At 37.1% G+C, this 22,665-nt stretch overlaps 1 protein-coding gene across 1 annotated transcript in view; it reads right to left on the reverse strand.

The window, feature by feature from the left end:
* Positions 1-10,871: 10,871 nt before the first annotated feature.
* The window catches only part of LOC126333815 (uncharacterized), a 30,918-nt gene continuing 19,124 nt past the window's right edge, over positions 10,872-22,665 (reverse strand). Inside the window, exon 3 of the mRNA XM_049996771.1 lies at positions 10,872-11,345. Within this exon, the coding sequence (XP_049852728.1) occupies positions 10,923-11,345 (423 nt within the window). The 3' untranslated portion in view covers positions 10,872-10,922. The remainder of the gene's footprint in view (positions 11,346-22,665) is intronic.

A 22,665-nucleotide genomic window follows, 5' to 3' on the forward strand; every position in this document is an offset into this window, starting at 1 on the left:
TCAAAAACACATGAGTGTGGACAAATCAGAACAATATTTCACCCATTTTAGGAGAAACGAACGAGATTTTTTTTTGCACTGGTTTGTGACCACAGATAAAAATTGGGTGTACTACTACAATCCTGAGACAAAAAACAGTCAAAGCAGTGGAAACATGCTGATTCTCCACCACAAAAGAAAGCAAAGAAAATTCCTTCAGAGGGGAAGTTCATGCATCAGCGTTCTGGGATGCAAAGGTGATTTTGTTTGTAGATTATCTCCCCATTGGGCAAACAATTACTGGAGAATACTATGCTAGCCTCCTGGACAAATTACAACAAAAGATACACGAAAAAAGGACAGGTTTAGCAAGGAAGAAAGTCATCTTCCATCAAGAAAAAGTGCGCCCACATACATGTGCCGTCACCAGGACAAAATTATGTTAACTAAGGTATGAATTGTTGTCACACCCGTCTTATTCACCTGATATGGCTCCGTCAGACTTCCATCTCTTGCAAAAACTGAAAATTTGTCTTGGTGGACAAAGAGTGACTTCAAATGATGAACTGATAGCCAGAGTTGACAACTATTTTGTAGGCCTGGAGGAAACTCATTTTTGAGATGGGATCAAGGCACTGGAACATCGTTGGACCAAGTGCATTGATCTATAAGGAGACTACATTGAAAAATAAGTTTCAGTGATGTAAGTACTTTTTTTTCTATTCCATTCAAAGAACTTTTTAAACTACCCATGTAAGTTCTCGATCGGTGTTGGGTCAATGTTTGGTTGGCATGCTTATTGGTGATATAGCCATTATTTGGGTCGGTGACGTGGCCGACATCCCGGCAGCAGTCTGGTTCTGTCGAGTGCTAGCCAATTGTTGTGTTCATCGAAATCCCTGGGTCGATGACCAGTTGAAGGTCACTGCTGCCTGATGGCTAGCAGGTAGCAGCTGGCGTTGAGCCCAGAGGGGAGACTGTGTGTAGGTGTGACTGGGCTATGACTTATGTAATCCTGTGGACAGGTTTCCCTGCGGATCATGAGATGCATGTGTAAAGTGTAGTGCCATGACTTGCAATGCCACTATCGGCTGCACGCACTGCTGGCAGGCGATTATTGTAGCTCTCATGGAGCCCACCAGATTCTTGCCTGTACACAGAGGAAAGTTTATGTTGCGGTTATTCTTGGAGTACACAGTGGGAAATGTTGCTGTTGTGATCTGGCACATACGCAGTGCAGTGTGTAAGACCAGAGTCTGGGTGTCTCTGGATTTGGTAGGAGATGTCTAAGGGTGTCGCAACCTGCCAGCTGCGGATGTATTCCAGTGTGGTATGTGGTCAGGCGAGTTGCCAGCAAGGTAAATCATGTGATCACCAGTTATGTAAAATATTTAATAATGAATAAGACATCAGGAAACTAAGGAAGATTTCTTCACTCATCAAAAGTGAAGTGAAGTGTTGTGAATATATGCATATCACCTACAGTAACCGAACAGTTAGTGAAATGAAATGCTCATATGGCATTATTGGAATTCACTTAACACAGAAGTGGTGAGAAAACACCAGTTCAGTTTGATGAAGTTGAGGTGTATACTCAGACTTATCTTCACATCATAAAATTATTACAAAAAAGAGGTTGGTACCCGTGATCTGATTGAACAATCAGTAATCAAATATTTGTAAGTATCGATGGGTGGTTCACAGCAAATGGATTGTCACTGAATTTTGACAAGACCCAGTACATACAGTTTAGTACTTCACAAAGATTACCTGACCCTATAAGTATAATGTATTCAAACAATGAAATCAAAGCTGTAGACAGTGTCAATTTTTTTAGGGCTACAAATTTACCACAACCTAAATTGGAAAACTCACACTCTAGACTTAATGAAATGCCTTAGTTCGGCTACATCTGCAGTATGCATGATAGGACAAAAAAGGTGATTTAAAAATGAAGAGTTAGTTTATTTGGCCTACTTCCATTCACTAATGAGTTATGGAATCATCTTTTGGGGAAACTTCTCTCACAAAGAGAACATTTTCTAAATTCAGAAATGAGTCATTAGAATTTTATCTGGTGTCAGTCCTAGATCATCATGCAGACACATCTTTAAGAAACTTGGTGTTCTAACTACTACTTTTCATTACATATACTCATTGATGTCCTTTGCGATTTCCAACATGTCTCTTTTTTACACAAAATAGTGCAAAACATGATTATAATACCAGAACCAAAAAAATCTGTATAAGGGCTATAAAAGCTTAACATTAGTACAAAAAGGAGTCAAATACATGGGCACTCATATATTCAATAACTTACCAGAGCATACAAAGGTTTGATAAAGATCGGTTTCAGAGTGAATTAAAGAACTTCCTGTTGGCCAACAGCTTCTACTCCATCGATGAATATCTTCACAAGGATTATAGCTCATAACTCTGTCTGTATTAGAATTGCACAATAACCACGGGATTCATGGAAAATGATAATAAATGTGATGTAACAGTATAGATGAATTTCTAAGCCAAAATGAATAATACCTCCTGAGTGTGCTTAAGTCTATTTTTGTGCCTTAATCACCATTCTTTGTCTATCTACAGGGTAAATTAAAAATTGTATGTATATCTGTATGTATAACTGTATATTCATTTGAAGTCAAGTATGATAACTCATTCATAAAGTTATGTGTTAGCTAATCTGTTCCTGTTATTTGTATCATAAGAACAATGCATGTGTGCACTAAACAATAATTAGTAAAAATTTGACTCGTTCTATATCCAGAGATATAGTCTCATATGGATCTACTGAACTCGAAATAAATAAATAAATAAAAATAAATTAAGTACAAAGGTGCAGCAAAATGAGAGAAGACAGTTATAGAGCAAGGTTCAACACAAAAACTGTGCTAACTTCAAACATTACCAAAAAAAGCCTGACATACAAAAATGATTATTTCTTTTTTTTAATTTTCAGAAACCAAAACTGAGCCAACGTAATAGATGAAAGCCAAATGTCACCATTTCTACCACGTAATTAAAGGCAAAACAAGTCCTGTCAAGAAGGTGATAAACAAGAGGATGACAACATGCCAAATTTCCGAAAGCTTGGCCAAATGACTATTCATATCAGACAATTGTCAAGATGGCTGACTGTGGGATCTGGAGGTTTTTCCACTGATGGGACAGGACAGGTGGTGTGCCAGAGAAACCAAACAGAGCAGACACCAGAGGCAAATGAGAGATCATTGGACAAGAGTATTTTTGGACAGATCCGTTTTTTTTTATAAAAATAATGTTAACCTTTTACTAGCACAGACAGTAAAGTTTTGAACCATTTTCTAAATGTCATAGAATGTCTGCAATGACATTTTATTGTATTTAAAGGGGTTTTATACCAAAATATGAGTAACTAGTCAAAGTGTATATTGATTCCACTATCAGTTGCTTTGATTTCTCGAAAATAGTTTAATTGCCTGTTATGCATAGGCATCTAGTGACAGTCCCACACATAAACCTGTATTAGTTACTGAAATACTTTAGATCAACGGCATTACAGCTGTTTCTAGTCATCCCTCACTATGGCACTTTACTTCAGTGACATCAATAATAAACAATAACAACAATTTATAACAGGTAAAGTGCAGTCTGAATGGGACTGTGAATCAAAGTGCTTATCCAGATAAGGATTCCAGGTTTTTCTATGTGAAACTTTTAAAGTTGGAAAGAGTGCAACAATCTGTGCATTAGCATTAAAGATAGCCATCTCCTGTTTTGCTTAATTAACAGTTGTTGTACAGGAGAACATAAGGCTATGATGGTGGCACTACACAATTTAGAAATTTTCCAAGACATGCAGTTTTAAAGCAGAGCAGTTGCTGAATATCTGAATGTGGTTTGTGTTAAATGCTGGAAGAAATTAACTTACTTTTCACTGTGGTCAAAAATGTCCAATCTTGAAGAGAATGATCACTAGCACTTTCATTTGAGATATAAACGAGAGGAGATCCAGATAACTTTTGCCTCAAGTAGCCTTGATTATAAATAATGAACGAGCGGCAGTAGGGGACAACTCTAAGACTAAGAATATAAGTGTAGGAATCTAATGGTAGTACACAATGTTACAGAAATATAGTGAGTAGTAAGTTCCATTTGGGCTATGAAAGGAATTCAAGGCAAAATGAGGGGGCTCATAAGTAGTAGAGTACACAATTTGGAAAGATTGTAGCAGTTTTAGAGAAACTGTTTAAAAGCTGTTGGTATGTGTGTAGTACTATAAGTTATTATCTGAATAATTCAGTTTATCAGAGTCAATAAATGTATGAATACATTTCATCTCTGCTGTATTATATAATTACAAACTTTATTTTTCCGGCCAGTTATTCTCGATCATCATTCACCTTGCACATTGTTTGAATGCAACAAAACAATGCAAGCTTCTGTGATACTTTATGTCAAGGATGGAAGCTTGCCAACAATAAATACTATGTATTCCAGGCACCTGCTGCAATTAGAATATCTTACTGACCAACTAATAACAAATGGTACAAGAATATTAACACTCACGTCTATAGTTTAATGTTGAGTGGGTAAAACACCAGTAAAATATATATTATTTTCTGTTTTCTTAAATCTTTTACTATAATTCGTACAAACAGAAAATAATTTTAATCCAAAAATAAATTCATGAGATTGTGCTACACTAGTTTCCTGGAACTGTAGTTCTTGTGCCCACAGGGTGTATCCCGGATCTTCATAGCAACAAATCTTGGTCCGATTCATCCAGATCATACAGCACAAAGCGAATGCCACATTTTGTTCCATATGTTGTTTCATTACATTCAGATGCTTGTGCTCTACCAATACTGCAACTTGTTTGATCAAACGCACAAAAGCACCACTAGTACACTCTTCTGCCTCCACACTGACTTTCCACAACAGTACTGACCAGTCTGAACTAGAATCTTAAAAACATGAGTAACCTGTAATTGCGGCTTGTTTCCTTTGTTGTTCCTGCCTAACAATGACTCATTCTGTCCCTGAAAACTACCATTGTTTAACTTTCTGTTGCCTATGGTTCCCAACAATTGCTGCGGCTTTATCTGAAACAACCTGTGTGCATCACCACTATTACTTGCTAAATCGTGTTAAAAGAAATGTAACCAAATACATCTCTGTCAACTTTTATTGTACACAAATGCCTTGCAATAACAAGTTGAAATTTTGCCACGTTTAATATTATGGTCTACCTATGCAGTGTTTGAAATTTGGCTTGGGTATCACTTGTCTCTTTTGTGCTACCACACTTAGAAAATCCATGTTTTTCAGGGAATATCTCAAATTTTTGTATTTTCGTGTGCATGTAACATTGTTTGTGTGACTGATAAGGGCAAGATGAGTTCTGTGTGTGTTAGGCCACATTAAGCTTACCACAAAAAAAATTATACCCTTTTAGAGTGAATTGTATTTGGCATAGAGAGCACCTACAATATGTACCTTTTAACGTATTACTTTTTTAAAATCACATTTTGGAATATTTATTTTCACCCAGAAATATGTTGTTGGTGTTTTGAGTCATAGTGTGTGTTCTCTAAGTGGATGTTACTGGGTTGTAAAAATTTCACTGGACTGTGCGAAATAGTTCCCAAGTTATTAAGACCTGAAGTTGGGTCTGAAGATAGATTGCCAGATGCGGGTTGCAATTTCCGGGTCATGCCACCTGCTTTCACAAGCCATAATTCTGGAACTAATTGGCAGGGGAACTTAAAATTTTGTACATGAGTGTTCCACACTTGGTAACATTGGTGTGCTAAATTTCAGCCAAATCTGAAACTATAAGCTGGAACATTTTCTCAAATTGGTTGAATTGACATGGAATGACCCAATGGCCTGAGTCAGTACAGACAGCTGTTTTGCGCAGGCATCCTAGCCAAGTGTAGTTAGAATGTCTTCATACTCATAGACAAAAGCAGATGTAACACAATTCAAGACTACAGAAATGTTATATGTATTTGAATTAGAAATGGTTTCAATGGCTCTGAAAGCCACTTTGCTACTACTAAAAATGCATATTTTTTTGTCTTACAAATTTTGATTTATTCATTTGAAATATTGTCGTAGCATTTTTGTCAGATCTTCACTTACATTTGGAAGTGTCACTTACTCACACTTTTTTTGGTAGTTGCACTGACAAATTTCAAATACCTTTAATAATCACAAGGCAACTATGAACACTGTTGACACACAAATGAAGAATTTAAAACAAATATAGTTCAAAGGGAAGTATCACTTACACAACAAAGTGAAGTAACACCTGAACAACACTGAACAGACTGACAACGAGTTTTTTTTTTTTTCCTTCCAGAAAATATCTAATTGCATTCAACCTGAAAACTGGAACACATTGAAACATCACATACTGGGACAGATGCACCCTAGGCTATTAGTTTCCCCTGGACTACCAACAACACATTCATCGATCCTGGATTGTTCCAACTCATCATCATTCAAATGAGCAGTGCCATCATGAACAGTTGTATCAATGGCAGCTTCCGTAATGCCACTATTCACCTAAAACTTCATTTCTAAGGGTTCTATCTTATTAAAATAGCCTACCTAGTCCAATGCAGTGCCAGATTGAAGGAAAGCATGCACAAGTTTCTGTAGATTTTCATTGGAAATGTCCCCAATTACATTATTTTCTCTGAAATGTCTCTTAATTTTTGCCCAAGCCAATTGCAGTAAATGGACAGCTTTATGACCTTAAATTAAACTCAGTTCATCAATGGCATACAATTTCTCCACTGGTTTGTGTAGCGGAATGAGGAAGAAGAGTGTTTCCTTTCTCATGCTATTATTGCAGGTGACCTCTTGTACAGCCACTCCATCACAGCCTCATCTTACCGTTGTTTTGTCGAGCTGCCTATTATGATGCAGTGCACTGTTCACTACAATCACTACCTGTGAGGAAGATTCAGCCATACTTGTTCCTGAAACCATTTTTCAAAATTCATGGAATTTGGCAATGGTGGATGCCCCTTGCATAGCTTTAGCCCCAAACTGTAGGTGTATGTGTGTGTGTTTTTTTCCCCACAGTAAGTACCATAGCTTCATCCAACCTTTCACTGTAAGACCAACAACAATTTTCTGTCATTTGATACCACTTTTTGTAAAGCATAAAAGTCATGCACAGTATCTCTTATGACACAACTGTTAAAGTAATTTAATGCATGCTGTATTTTACCAACAACTCTTTTAAAGAATGAAAAGAGAAGAAAGCTCCAATGCAGAAACTTTGACATCATTATACACTATAGCTGAAACCATAAATGACAGCGGGCCCTGTAGGTCTACTCAGTGTAAAGGCACAGACAGGGATTGCAGCATTGCCAGTTGCAAACAACAGGTGTGGTACACACATAGAGATGTAGATGCCAAAAAGTTCATAAGCCTCACCACCACATGACTACCACAAGAGATGACCACATTGAAAGAAATAAGATATGGAAAGTTGTCTGGCACAGCAAGTTGCAATTTGTGCTTTGTCCCGAACTTTTACATATGTTGAAGTATAAGAGCTTGTACCCAAAGGCAAAATTAAAGTTTAGAGATAATTATTTTCATAAAACAATAAAAAAATTGCTGCCATGTGCAGCACGTAACTACTGCCAATATGGACACAGTCTACCATAAATTACACATTGCATAACATTCTGAAGAGGATAATTTTAATACCACCCGAATATTTTCTGTAGCATTGAAATATTTTCCATCTTTTGTGACTGTAATTAATGTTTTACTTAGACCAGACATATTTTGCTTTATTTCAAAGCATCCTCAATCAAAACAAAGTACTTAAAGTGAATTGTGGACTCATAAAAACTAAAATACAATGAGTGTCAGTGAAGTGCAATTTTCTCAAAAACAAACTTCTTTGAGTGTGACTGTCTTACACAAGCAGCAATTGCTTGCTAAAATATACATCAATCGAGACAAATGTTGAATACAATCTTAGCACCGCAGCAATGCACAAAACTACGACAGAATATAGAATAGAGCCAAAATATGGTCCACTGAAGATGCTTCAAAATAAAGCAAAACACATCTGATATAAATAAGACTTTTATTACAGTTGCAAAAGACAGAATACATCTCAATATTACCAGCAAAACTTTGAGTGTGGAAGAGAAGCTATAGAGAAAGAGACTACATGAATATTGTATGTGTGCACTTTTCATTGTTTTCAATTGCCGCGACTGTCATCATCTACATTACTCAACTTCTTGTCAGCATCTGACTCATCTGGTTTTAGAGTGATAATGATCGGATCAAGCAGATTGTCAATTAAAATATCCCTCTCCATGTCCTCCTTCTGTAGCCATTCTGTGTGCCAAACACATTCAGCCCACACTGAAGGAGTTACACTACCAAGTGCTTCATGCAAAAGCCTTTCTGTGTCAGCAGTTTTAAATGTTATATTTTGTTCTGTGGCATATTCCTTTTACTTATGCCCATATGAGCTCTATTGGATTGTACTGGTAATACAATTGATCACATAAACATTTACTCAAGGCTTATGAAGGCTAATTCAGCCTGAGTGTGGTTGGCAGTGTTCGGTATCTTTTTACTTGCAAGCCACAGCATGATATCCGCCTTTGTACCTGTTCTGGGAGCCTTTTAAACAACTAAATGATAACTCGCATTGTCCATAATAATTGCTGAGTTTTCAAGCAAGCGAGAAATTGTTTCCTAAATCATAATATATATGTCTCAGAGTTCATTTCTGAATTGTAATCCCCTGAATTTGCTTTTTTTGTCCAGAACACTTATTTGCATTCTGGAATGAATCTGGAAGCAGAAGCAGTGTGAAGCACAATTATTTACCCATCTTTATGAACTGTTACTTTAAAGCCACCCGAACCATAAGAGTTTCCTTGGATGATTTCGGTTTATGGATGTTTCATCCAAGTAAAAAATGTTCTGATTGCCAAATTTTCTTATTTCAAGAATAATACTTAAAACCTGCACCCTTGAAGAAGCCATATTACAATATTCCATGAAAAATTTCCTTCCATTGTTCGTATTTACATAGTTGAATACAATGTTTTTCAGAGTTCTTCATGGGTAGTGCACTTTTAGTGTAATTTCTTGGAAAGTAGGAAATTTGCCTGTCTTATTCATATTGCACACAATCCATTTTAGAAAATCGTTGTCGAAATCATCTAAATTCACAACAGGTTTCTTACAACTGTGATGTTTCCTTAGCAGTCTGGACTGATGAATTACCTTCACTGGCAATCCGCTGAATGCTTCTGAAGCTAATGCCACTAGTTTCTGCATAGTGTTCCTGAAATCTGCCAACATCTGTGTTAGGTCCACTGTTTTCTGCTTCGTGCTTGAAGAAAGTGTGTATCTTGTAAATTATGTCTCTCACTTGTTAATGGAGAATTTGTCACTTACCACCATCAGCCATGACAAATCGCAACAAGCTGAATAAAAATTCACAAAATAACTGACGCAATCACACTGTACACTTGCAATGGCCAAAATTTCACTGCAGGGTGCTGAGAAAACTACTGAATGTCCATTGACTGTCAAAGGATGTCATGTCATGTCAGATGCACAGAACAAGCCTAAACTGGGCCGCTGCCATTCATGACTCCATCTATAAATCAGGTAATAGTAGATCACATAATCCATATAATATGTAGCTACACTTCTGTACAGGATAGTCATAAACTGTCTGAAAAGCTTGTAAGGATGATGCAGGGTTTGTGTGATGAGAAATGATTTTTAAGATAAAATTAAATGCATTGCACCATTTTGAGTTAATTAGAATTGAAGTGAGCCAATCAGCTGGTTGCATGCACAAATTCAAGCAAGCTGCTGGAGACAGGGTGTCACCAAGTGGGTTCATCATTTTGTTTCCTAAAACTGAACAAGAGTTTGAAACAACAATTGGATCTGGGACAGTAGTAAAGATTGAAGCCGAGCCAGAGGCTGTGCAGTCTCATGCACTATCATCTGGGCTATGAGAACAACTGACACTAATTTTATCTCCAACTCACACTAATTTTACCTAGCAGGAGGCTTGAATGTAAGTGCACAACAGCTTGATTGGCCAACTTCAATGCTAAATACCTTAGAAGCAAAAAGTATAGAATTTTTTCTTTACTAGTATTTCTCAGCACAATCTAACTTGAAACACCCTTACAAGCAATATAGACTGTTTCTGACGAATCTGTGTGAAGTGATTTGGCAAAAATCAAATGCACTTACTAAAATACTTGTCTTTGAAAGCTAGGACAGCCAGGATTTTTCCTATGTAGGCTTTATAGATTGAGCAAGCAGATGTAGCAGTTCACTCTATTATTTTTAACACCATGGCATTTGATGACATTTAGCATCATTTTGTGAGGCTGGTTCTGAATCACAGCTCTCTTTCCATGGACAGGCATGGAAATAGTTGAGATTGTCAGCCTCAATGTAGTAGCATCACATCCATCACTCATTTTCATATAAATACATAACAAACAGCTTCACATGTCACAACCTGGCACAGCAGAGTTAATCTGGAAACTATGTTTACAACAATATTACTGGGCCAGCACACACTTTTGAAAGGTAAGCTTGGTAGCAACTGGAAATTAGAGAATATCATTCCATAGTCATTTACAGCCTTTTGACTTTTATTGATGCAGTGACTCCTATTAGCCTACGCACTATAACACTTCATAAAGTGAAGACATAATACTAATCTTAGCTGTCATTGTGTATACTGAGCCATTCAAGCTTATCTTCTGCAATGGAACTAGAATTTTCTTTAGCAGTATTTACAATATTTCAGAAATTTGTGAAGGATTTTCAATACCCAGCAATAATGGAATATGTAAAGAATATACCTGATACTCTCAATATTTATTTTTTATACACAGAGGAAAAATAGCCAGTCATGTCACAGAGTCCAAGAACACTTTCAGTGAAGACACTTTTTGCTTTTTAGAGCTATTTGCTAGAAGTTTTTGCAGAGTATTTGTGTTCTTTATTCTACTCTTGTAACCAGTCTTGGTACTAAGAGGAGTACTCTTTTGTCTCACAGAAACACTTCCAGTAGTTGTACTTTTCGAATTTATTTTCCGTGCAGGAGTAGAAATTCCTACTGGACTGTTCTTAATTTTGGTGGAAAGAGGGGTGCAAACAGAGGGTTTTAGCCCAGCAAATGGATCACGTTTCTTTTTCTTTTTCTTCTTGCTTGGTGTCTGTGTTTCATTATATTCAGGGGCTGATTCTGATTCTTTAGCTTTGTACAAATTGGTGAATGGCTTCTTGGCAGAAATTATTGTCTTCTTGTGGCATTCAAGGCACGTGATAGTCTAGAAAAGAAAGAAGACACACATAAGTGAAGTTGTAAATGATATTCTAGATATTAACAATGACACAAAAATTGGCATTAAGGAAAAAAACAAATAAAAGAAATTGAGTACAATGTTAATTACAAATCTACCTATGGTGTATTTCAATTGAAAGACAGTCGTTTTACACACCAGGTGAGTGTCATGCTTAATTTATTAACCGCATAAGACTTATTAAATTACTGTCATATTCTCCTTGCAACTCTTTCTGCACGGACAACATGTTACAAAGGATTTATGATTATATTTCAGTGTGCTTATAGACCTGTTTAAAAAGTTCAGCTAAGAAACTGGAAACTACTGCAGCTTAACTATGACCTGGATGAGATACTGCACTGACTGTTAATTACACATGTTAACTAAACGTAAAAGGATCTTGCCTGGAATACTTTTACTGTATTCTAATAGCCACTTAATATCAAATTAGTCATAAAAATTAGTAAAACATACAAATATAAACAAAAACATTAACAAATAATAGCAAACCAATAAAGAAAAAGGCTACTTTCAAGCAGAAAAGTTACATTCATTATTTTCAAGGTTCTACATCTACATCTACATTTATACTTCGCAAGCCACCCAATGGTGTGTGGCAGAGGGCACTTTACGTGCCACTGTCATTACCTCCCTTTTCTGTTCCAGTCGCATATGGTTCGCGGGAAGAACGACTGTCTGAAAGCCTCAGTGCGCGCTCGAATCTCTCTAATTTTACATTCGTGATCTCCTCGGGAGGTATAACTAGGGGGAAGCAATATATTCGATACGTCATCCAGAAACGCACCCTCTCAAAACCTGGCGGGCAAGCTACACCGCGATGCAGAGCGCCTCTCTTGCAGAGTCTGCCACTTGAGTTTACTAAACATCTCCGTAACACTATCACGGTTACCAAATAACCCTGTGACGAAACGTTGTAACATTATGTGATTGCCTTATTATTTTAAATCATTCACTAATCGAGCAGTCGCTCAGCAACAGCTATAGTTAGCAAATAATGTTGCGAGAATGTAAAAGGTGAACGACCTGTGAAGTAACTTGTTTATTGTCGAAGCACCGTCAGAGATGCAGCGAGTTATTGACTTTGAAAACCGCGGCGCAAAAAATGGACAGAAGAAGAACACTTTTACACATTTCTTTTTTTTATGTATGATATATTCTCGATGAACAGTTACTCATTCTTCTCTTGTCTATTGTAACTTGTCGGATACACAAGTCTTGGCGCCGTATTATTATTATCGTTAAAAATAATATTATTTTAGTGTAAAGTAAAAGTGCAATACTGCATAGCAGTAAATTTATTGTGCAACGTATATGTGAAAACACCAAAGGAATTATTGTCATTACCAGAAGAGAAGTGCCAGTCAAAGCGGCATCCATGTTAAATCTTTCATTGTAGTGTAAGTTCATCTATTAATCGCCATAAATTCAGATTTAAATGGAATTGGTGTATGGACTATTTATTTAATATAGAATGTATGTCTCAATCCTTCATGGAGTTATTTAATTTTCTTTATGTTTCTGCCAAATAGAGAGTTCACAGTCACGAATTCTTTCATCGAAATCGAACGGAAGTTGTATGCGGTGAAATATTTTCTCCGCGCCACATTCTACTGGTAAATGCATGATAAACTACGGTCCCTTAGAAAATTCATGTTGAGCTATCCAAATGTAATTATATTTTGAATAGGCATTTACTCTCCTCTGCAATGCAACTTCCGACTGATCAGACGATCCAACAAGAGGCAGCAGCACACGGTCGGCGTTCGCAAATATATTTCCACCGCTGATTATAGCTATATGTTGCAGCACAAAAGAAACATATTGTTATAATTAGCGGCTATGAACGGGGACGTTTATAACGTATGTTTATGTATACACATTACGTAAACATATCGTTACAATGTGCCGCTCTTCTTTGGATCTTCCCTATCTCCTCCGTCAACCCGATCTGGTATGCATCCCACAGTGATGAGCAATACTCAAGTATAGGTCGAACGAGTGTTTTGTAAGCCACCTCCTTTGTTGATGGACTACATTTTCTAAGGACTCTCCCAATGAATCTCAACTTGGTACCCGCCTTACCAACAATTAATTTTATATGATCATTCCACTTCAAATCATTCCGCACGTATACTCCCAGATATTTTACAGAAGTAACTGCTACCAGTGTTTGTTCCGCTATCATATAATCATACAATAAAGGATCCTCCTTTCTATGTATTCGCAATACATTACATTTGTCTATGTTAAGGGTCAGTTGCCACTCCCTGCACCAAGTGCCTATCCGCTGCAGATCTTCCTGCGTTTCGCTACAATTTTCTAATGCTGCAACTTCTCTGTATACTACAGCATCATCTGCGAAAAGCTGCATGGAACTTCCGACATTATCTACTAGGTCATTTATATATATTGTGAAACGCAATGGTCCCATAACACTCCCCTGTGGCACGCCAGAGGTTACTTTAACGTCTGTAGACATCTCTCCATTGATAACAACATGCTGTGTTCTGTTTGCTAAAAACTCTTCAATCCAGCCACACAGCAGGTCTGATATTCCGTAGGCTCTTATTTTGGTTATCAGGCGACAGTGCGAAACTGTATCAAACGCCTTCCGGAAATCAAGAAAATAGCATCTACCTGGGAGCCCGTATCTAATATTTTCTGGGTCTCATGAACAAATAAAGCGAGTTGGGTCCCACACGAACACTGTTTCCGGAATCCATGTTGATTCCTAGAGAGATTCTGGGTTTGCAAAAACGACATGATACTCGAGCAAAAAACATGTTCTAAAATTCTACAACAGATCGACGTCAGAGATATAGGTCTATAGTTTTGCGCATCTGCTCGATGACCCTTCTTGAAGACTGGGACTACCTGTGCTCTTTTCCAATCATTTGGAACCTTCCGTTCCTCTAGAGACCTGCGGTACACGGCTGTTAGAAGGGGGGCAAGTTCTTTCGCGTAGTCTGTGTAGAATGGAATTGGTATCCCATCAGGTCCAGTGGACTTTCCTCTGTTGAGTGATTGCAGTTGCTTTTCTATTCCTTGGACACTTATTTCAAGTCAACAAGATGGCAGATACCTCTTGATTTGGTTTATACGAGAGTTGTCTCTACTGCCAGACAATCTCAGCATTTCTTCTTCATTCCTTTTAATTTTTGTGTGTGCCACATCAATATTTTGCCTATGCATTTATTTTATGCAAAACAGTAATGCATCTTTGACTCTCTCTTATATCTAGCTAGGAACCCAGTTCCTTTTATAATTGACATTGTAATGTGCTAGCATATTACGTACACATGAGAATAATGAGACTCGTTATAATCACTATATAGAGGTGGCACTCAACGGCACACAGGCAGATTTAAAAGTAGACTGGAGCCACGGCACTTGGAGATGACAGCAGACACGTATGTGAGAACTGTGCATACACTCCTTCATCTGATGACAGTCTGTGTGCAATAGCCAAATAATATCAACAGTCTACTTTTAAATATGCATGCCCGCCACTCAGTATCTCTTTTATGTGATAAGTATCAATCTACCATAACTCATACAGCTGTTATTCCATCATGGATTTTCCACAGCTTAACAGCAGCTATACTAATGAAAATAATAAGTATATTGTTCCTGTAAAAAGGAAGTAATGACATTCTTACAAAAGAAATGGTAATGGTACAGTAGGAATAATGACTTGGAAGGAAGTTAATGTGTCTGGTGACAATAGAGGAACATTAAAGAAAAATTTAGCAGAAGAAATAACAAAGGAAAAAGAAGAAGAAAGAAATAGGACTGGTGAAACTGGGATAGAGATGAGATGGAACAGAGGCAATGTTTCGCTGTATCACAGATGGAAGGCAGCTGGGATATTCTGGGAGTTAGTTACATGTTCTATAGATAATTTGAATGACTTTTTTTTATCAAAATATCATTTGAATAATTCTTTTATCAAAATTACATGGAATGAGTCAGTTTACGCTATATCTATACATGATTCATGTTAATATTAATGAACACATTTTTAGTCCTTCTAATGTAGGTACTCTCAGAAACAAGTTATTTCTTTTTCTGCTGGCTGCCAGTTTGTAAGAACAAATCCATCGATGGGATAGGAGCATTTGTCCAGGAGAATTGATTTCATGTTAGATTTAAAACTTGTTTGTTTTGTTATGTGTCAGACATGTTTTATTAGTGTGCAAACGATCAAAAATTTTTGTTGCTACATGCTGAACTCCTTTCTGAGACTCTGACAGTTTTACTAACAGGTAATAAAGGTTATTTTCCTCTCTAGTATTGAAGAGGGACATAATTGTTTTTCTCACATTGTTTAGATTATTTATGATGCCTTTCATTAGCGAATAAATGTATTGTGATAGCACAGATAAAATAGTTAGCTCCTAAAAGAGGTACCTACATGACATCCATGGGTAAACACCACATATTATTCTTACTGCTCGCTTTGGTGCAATCAATACTTTCTTTCCAAGTACTGAGGTATCCCAGAAAATTACTCCATAAGACATTATTCAGTGGATATATGCAAAATATGTCAGGAGCTTGATTTGTTTGCTTCCAAGATTAGCAATTATATGAAGAAAAAGAAGCTGAACTTAATTGTTTGAGAAGCCTAGTAATATGCTTCTTCCAGTTCAAGTTTTCATCAGTATGTACACCCAAAAATTTCAAGCATTCCATCCTATTTACTGACTCCTGTTCATGTGCTATATGAATTGTTGGCATGATTATTTGTTGTACAGTACTGAATTTAGTGTGTTTTTTCAAAATTTTGGGAAAGTCAATTTTCTGTGAACTACTTTATAATTCATATATTATTTACCATCTCTTCTGTTGCTTTCACTCTACTTGGGATTTACAATACATCACTATCATCTGCAAAAAGTACCAATTCTGCTTGAAACTTCCTGGCAGATTAAAACTGTGTGCCCGACCGAGACTTGGTCTCACTGCAAAGTGAAAATCTCATTCTGGGACCAATTCTGCTTGTTTAATGTTAATTGATAGTCACACACAATGTGAATCACCCAAAACTCAAAGAAATTGAAAGTGCTATTGATGTGCAGTTTTCACGGAATGAATTGGTATTCAGGGGCTTGTACTTTTAGCCAATAAACAGATTGGAATAATACTTAGAAAGTTTATTTCTTGTGCAAACATACACTTTTGTGAATGGAACAATGTCTATTGACATAAAAAATTAAAAGTGTAGGGTAAATTAGAATGTCAGCAGTGCTTGTTGCAGGATTCTAGTGTGAGCTGTTTATGAGATATTGCATTTTGAAAAATTCCCACACCAGCACTTGTTTGTACCATTCAACCTGCGTAGTTGCTAGGTGCGCTGCTGTTATGTTTATTTACAGTGTGCTTGTGTGTTCCATGAATACATTGTGACTTGTCAGTCAGGTAGTGTATGACAGTCTGAGCAATAGCTTGTGAGTGGATGATGAGATTTGTCAATGTAGAAAGGCCAAGATACAATGTATGTAGCACAATATCCCAATAGACATCAACCAACTTGGCAATTATTTTATCAATTTCTGCAGCCAGTTAGTTCATAGTGGTAGTGTACGAGCTAGACAATACAACAAAAGTAAACAAGTGGTGACAGAAGAGGGGGAAGTAAATGTTTTTGTTGCTGTTGCAGTTGATCTGCAACTTAGCTCCTACACAATTGTAAGAGGAAATGGCAAGAGTCAGGCAAGTGTCCTATGCATTCTCTGTCAACATAGGTACCATGCCTGTCACATCTCGCTCCACCAAGAGCTGCATGGAAACAATTACGAGAATCATGTTAACTTTTGTACATGGACTTTACGACAGGATATTCCAGATGTATTATGTGCCTTGTTTAGTGATGAAGTCACATTTACCAATCATGGACTGATAAACTGCTCAAACACACATACTACTGGTCAGGTGGAATATCAGCATCCATGGAGTGCAAATGCATGCTGGGGGATAGTGAACCATCAGCTCATAGGTCTGTTTTCCACAGACATAACACTGAATGCAGAAAAGTATCAAGCTCCCAATAGATCACCTTCTGCAGATGCTAGAAGATGTAACTCTACAGACTAAGCTGTGGTACCAACATGATGGTTCTCCAGCCCATAGTGCACAAAGTACTACAGCATGTGTTCATGAATTGTTTCCAAATTGTTGCGTTGGACATAGAGGACCTGTTCCTTGGCTCGTTTCTTCCCAGGATTTACAGAATGTGCACCTTTTTCTTTGGACAAAGCTGAAAGATGCTGTCTACAATGGCATATCAACAACACTCAATGATGTATTGCTGCAGCCTGGTTGTACATCTTCACTGAAATGCTAACACATGTGCAGTAGTCTTTCTGTGCCAGACTGGAAGCATGTATTGCCACTGCTGGTGGTCATTTTGAACACAACCTGTGATGGTTAACTGTCTCATTACTGTCAGAATCCGCACATCTAGTGTATGTACATGTGTTGTTCTTTGGCTTGTGATACCACAGGTATTGCACAAGTGTTGGTGTGGGAACTTTTCAAAATAAGATATCTTGTAAATGACACACACTAGGATCCTGCACAACACACCAGTGACATTCTAATTTACCCTACTTGTATATTGTTAATGTCAATAGGCATTGTTCCATTTAAAAAGTGTATGTTTGCACAAAAATACACTTTCTAAGTATTATCACAATCTGTTGATTGGCTAACACTGTGAGCCCCTGACTACCAATCCATTCTGTGAAAACAGCACATCAGTAGTACTTTCCATTTTCACAATGTTTGTGGTGCAAGTTTTGGATGAGTCAACCTGTATAAAAGGAATACCAGTAGACCCAAAATTGAAACCCCGTGGGACTGCCTTTGTCATTTCCCCTCTGTCACTAAATTTTCTACCCTTCCAACATTGTTTGAATTAATCGACACAACCTTTTGCATTCTGTTTGTTAAGTATGATGCAAACCAGCTGTGCAGAAAGCCACCAATTCCATAAAACTCAAGTTTTTCTATGAGTGCAACATGATCTACACAATTAAACTCCTACAAAAGATCACAAAAAATACCAACTGGTGATACAATTTGCCCTAAAGCTGATAGATTCTTTCCAGCTGCTAAGTTTTTCTTCCTCCCCAAATTATTTTTACTTTTTTTTCTTGAAAATCCTGAGATTTCTTCTATACTGTCATTTACATCATATGTGCACAACACCTACAAATCTCAAATAATGCATCAGGCCTTATCCAACTTAATTTTATCACCTATTGCTTTCCTTTGCATATTAATTACAAAAAAGAATCTTTAATTTCAGATTTCATTATCGTTGTTCATATGTAAACATATACCTGAATAGTGGCTTCCTGATAAAGTAGATATAGAAATAAATAAGGCATTGATATCGTCAGCAACAGAAATATGTTAGCAACACTTGCACTCGTTTAATTCTGGAGTAATTAACATTGTTACTGAAATAGAAACCTGTAACTAGGCAAACTAACCAGCATAAACTCACAGGAATTATTCTATATCTGAAAGTCCTTGTCAAAAAGGAACATCATCTACTATTCAGTTACTCAGAAAAGTAAATCTTTAATTAATTTGTAAAAATCCAGTAAACAATAATAGTTAACTTCAGTTTTAATTATTAAGGCATGTTGGAAGCCATTTTAAGTCTGTGGTGAGTTTGAAAGTAGAAAAGCCTATGCCCCCCCCCCCAATGCGGGGAAATGTATTGCAGATGATTTAGTACAGATTATCAGGTGGAAAATGTACAGTGTTTTATTTAAATTTTGTGTTTGGGATTTCCCCGCCATGATTTCGTGACTGTGAACTTGGTAATTATTTTCATTGCAGTGTCAAACTTCAATAATGACCATCGTCTACTGTGACAATAGGATCAGATTACAAACAGTTGCACTTCCAATAGTTATTTGCTGTGCATGAAGTTTTTGTATTGATATAAATATTATATTTCATGGACAGTGATTTAAGAACTTTATTCAGTGACTTAATTATGTATGTTTGCCATACATGGACTTCAGTGTTTAACTATGATAGTGTCAAGTTACTAAATGTTACATATTATTGGATATCACTCAACTATAGCTTATGGCTTTCCATTTATTTGTACTGTAATTATAATAGATGAGACTCAATATGGCCATAAGCAGAAGTTTATTCAACATGTAAGTGCAAGTAAAGTGTTTACTGCAAATTTTCAGTGTGGACTACATTATTAGTAGTATATAAGCACCACCACCAACTATTCAGCCATATTTGACAAGAGTTGCAGCTATCGGGGGCATATTGTACAGGTAATGGGTAGGCTACAAACTGAATATTTTAAACTACATGTAAAAATCCTGTGCATCAGTAATACATTGCATGTATCACGAAGGACAATACATCTTAAGTTGGAACAGCTTTTCAGAATTCTGTTTGAAATTCCATCAACACCACATGAGCTTTTGTTTTCCAGAATTTTTGTAGTTCTATTAATTTCAGCAAAGAATATTGAGACTACTTCCACTTACTTAAAGTATTGTCAAACGACATTTTTAATATATTTTCTTGCTTCTTCAAACTTAAACCTTTAATCCTTTTGCTACTACATTTAAGAAGTGATTGTTGAAAGTATATGCAACTTGTGAATTATCAGTCACAACACTGTCACTTACAGAAGCTACATCATTGAAAATTGACATCCTGCTGTCATGTGGTATGCTCGAGCCCAACTGAACAGCTCTGTCAGGAGGGTCAATATGGAACTGCTTTGGGTGGCTACTTGGACAGGCATCTGTTTGGTTCCTGTTGGTGCTATTGGTAGTTGGGACTTCACAAGGCTTGGCCTGCATCTCAACAGGAAAGGGAAGGGTAAACTGGTCAGGATGATAGCAAAATCTTTAAGGGGACTGGGGTGGGTAGCACTGAAGCTCGTGGGAGTATCTCTTTTTCAGGCTAAGATCAGTGTCCAAGGATTCAACACTGAACAAAATTGAGCTTAATGAGAAGCTCAGGCAAGCAAGTACTAGAGATGTTAAAGTATCACAAGATTCTTATATAAGTACACAGAACAATAATGTTAGGATACTGCATCAGAATATCATGGGATTAAAAAATAAAAAAGTAGATGAGCTTCTTGTTTGTTTAGAAGATTTAGAAACTGGAGGTGGAACATTGCACAGCCACAGGTATGAAAAGGCAAATTTTGGTGAATATAAGCTTTCATCAAATGCAAGTAAAGCCTATGGAGAGAGGAGGAGTTGCAGTATATGTTAAACTTACCATAGTGCGAAAAATTTATAAACTAAAAATTTTTGTGTAGAGCAACGAATAGAAGCACATGGTTGTGAGCTTAAACTAAATAATGGAACTTTTGTAATTGTAGCTGGTTATAGGTCCCCGTAGGAAAATTCTTAGTTACTTCTAATAACTTGGATACTTTGTGGTGCTATCTGTCAGGCACAGGGATGTCAATGTAGATTTTACAGCCCTCCAAAAAAGTGCATTCAATTAATGATTGAACAACTGCAAATTTCAGGGAAAGGTTGCAATCTTTAGACTGGGTTGAGGTGTACAGGGAACCTGATGTTAATTTAAAATTTAACCTATTTCATGATACCTTTATGAGTAGATTTGAAAACAGTTTCCCAAAGAGCACAGCAAAAAATAATTGTAAGAAATCATCTAAAAAGCCATGGCTTACTAAAGGGATAAAAATACTTTGAAAACAGAAAAGGGAAATGTATCTTATAGCTAGGAGGAGTAATGATCCAGAAACAGTCAACCAGAAGTACATGCATTAGGTCTGAAATTAGCACCACTGATAATGAAATTAAAACAATTTGGAATATTATTAAAAGGAAAACCGGACAACCAAGAGCACATGAGGACTACTTATATCAAACTGACTGAAAAGTGTGAAACAAAAAGTCAGAAGTAGAAATATTTTTAATAATTTTTTTTTGTGTTGTCGAGAAAATAGGATCCAGCTGTTCATTAGAAAATACAAGGCTGTACATGGAAGAGGCAATACTTATGCAATTTGATAAAATTGAAATTCACTCCATCTCTCCTCCTGAAATTAGGAAAATATTAAATTCACTCAACAGTAAAAGCTTGCATGGAATTGATGGCATTTCCAACAGAATATTAAAAGCTTGTTCCCAATAGATAAATAGATTCTCAGCCACATGCTTAGTAGCTCACTGAAACAGGGCACTTTTCCGGACAGACTGAAATAGGCTACTGCATAAAAAAGGGGATATGTCTGATGCTAACAACTACCACCAAACCTCAATTCTGACAGGTTTATCCAAAATTCTTGAAAAAGTAATGTATTCAAGAATAGTTTCACATATTTGTAAAGATGAAGTATTAACAAAATATCAATTTGGTTTTCAGAAAGGCTTTTCAACAGAAAATGCCATATATATACTTTCACTTCTCAAATATTAAATACTCTGAATAATTGAACAGCATCAATTGGGATTTTTTGTAATCTCTCAAAGGCTTCTGACTCTGTGAATCATGAAATTCTTCTAGATAAGGATAAGAATTGTGCCACGAGTGGGACAGTGAACAAATGATTTAATTCATATTTAATTGGAAGAATGCAGAAGGTTGAAATTAACAGTACACACAGTCCGTAAAAATCAGCAGAGTCCACTAACTGGGGAACTATCAAGAATGGAGTCCTATAGGGTTCAGTCTTGGGTCCTTTACTGTTCTTAATACACTCCTGGAAATTGAAATAAGAACACCGTGAATTCATTGTCCCAGGAAGGGGAAACTTTATTGACACATTCCTGGGGTCAGATACATCACACGATCACACTGACAGAACCACAGGCACATAGACACAGGCAACAGAGCATGCACAATGTCGGCACTAGTACAGTGTATATCCACCTTTCGCAGCAATGCAGGCTGCTATTCTCCCATGGAGACGATCGTAGAGATGCTGGATGTAGTCCTGTGGAACGGCTTGCCATGCCATTTCCACCTGGCGCCTCAGTTGGACCAGCGTTCGTGCTGGACGTGCGGACCGCGTGAGATGACGCTTCATCCAGTCCCAAACATGCTCAATGGGGGACAGATCCGGAGATCTTGCTGGCCAGGGTAGTTGACTTACACCTTCTAGAGCACATTGGGTGGCACGGGATACATGCGGACGTGCATTGTCCTGTTGGAACAGCAAGTTCCCTTGCCAGTCTAGGAATGGTAGAACGATGGGTTCGATGACGGTTTGGATGTACCGTGCACTATTCAGTGGCCCCTCGAC

This window comes from Schistocerca gregaria, chromosome 2, assembly GCF_023897955.1.
Source record: "Schistocerca gregaria isolate iqSchGreg1 chromosome 2, iqSchGreg1.2, whole genome shotgun sequence".
Classification (NCBI taxonomy): Eukaryota; Metazoa; Arthropoda; class Insecta; order Orthoptera; family Acrididae; genus Schistocerca; species Schistocerca gregaria.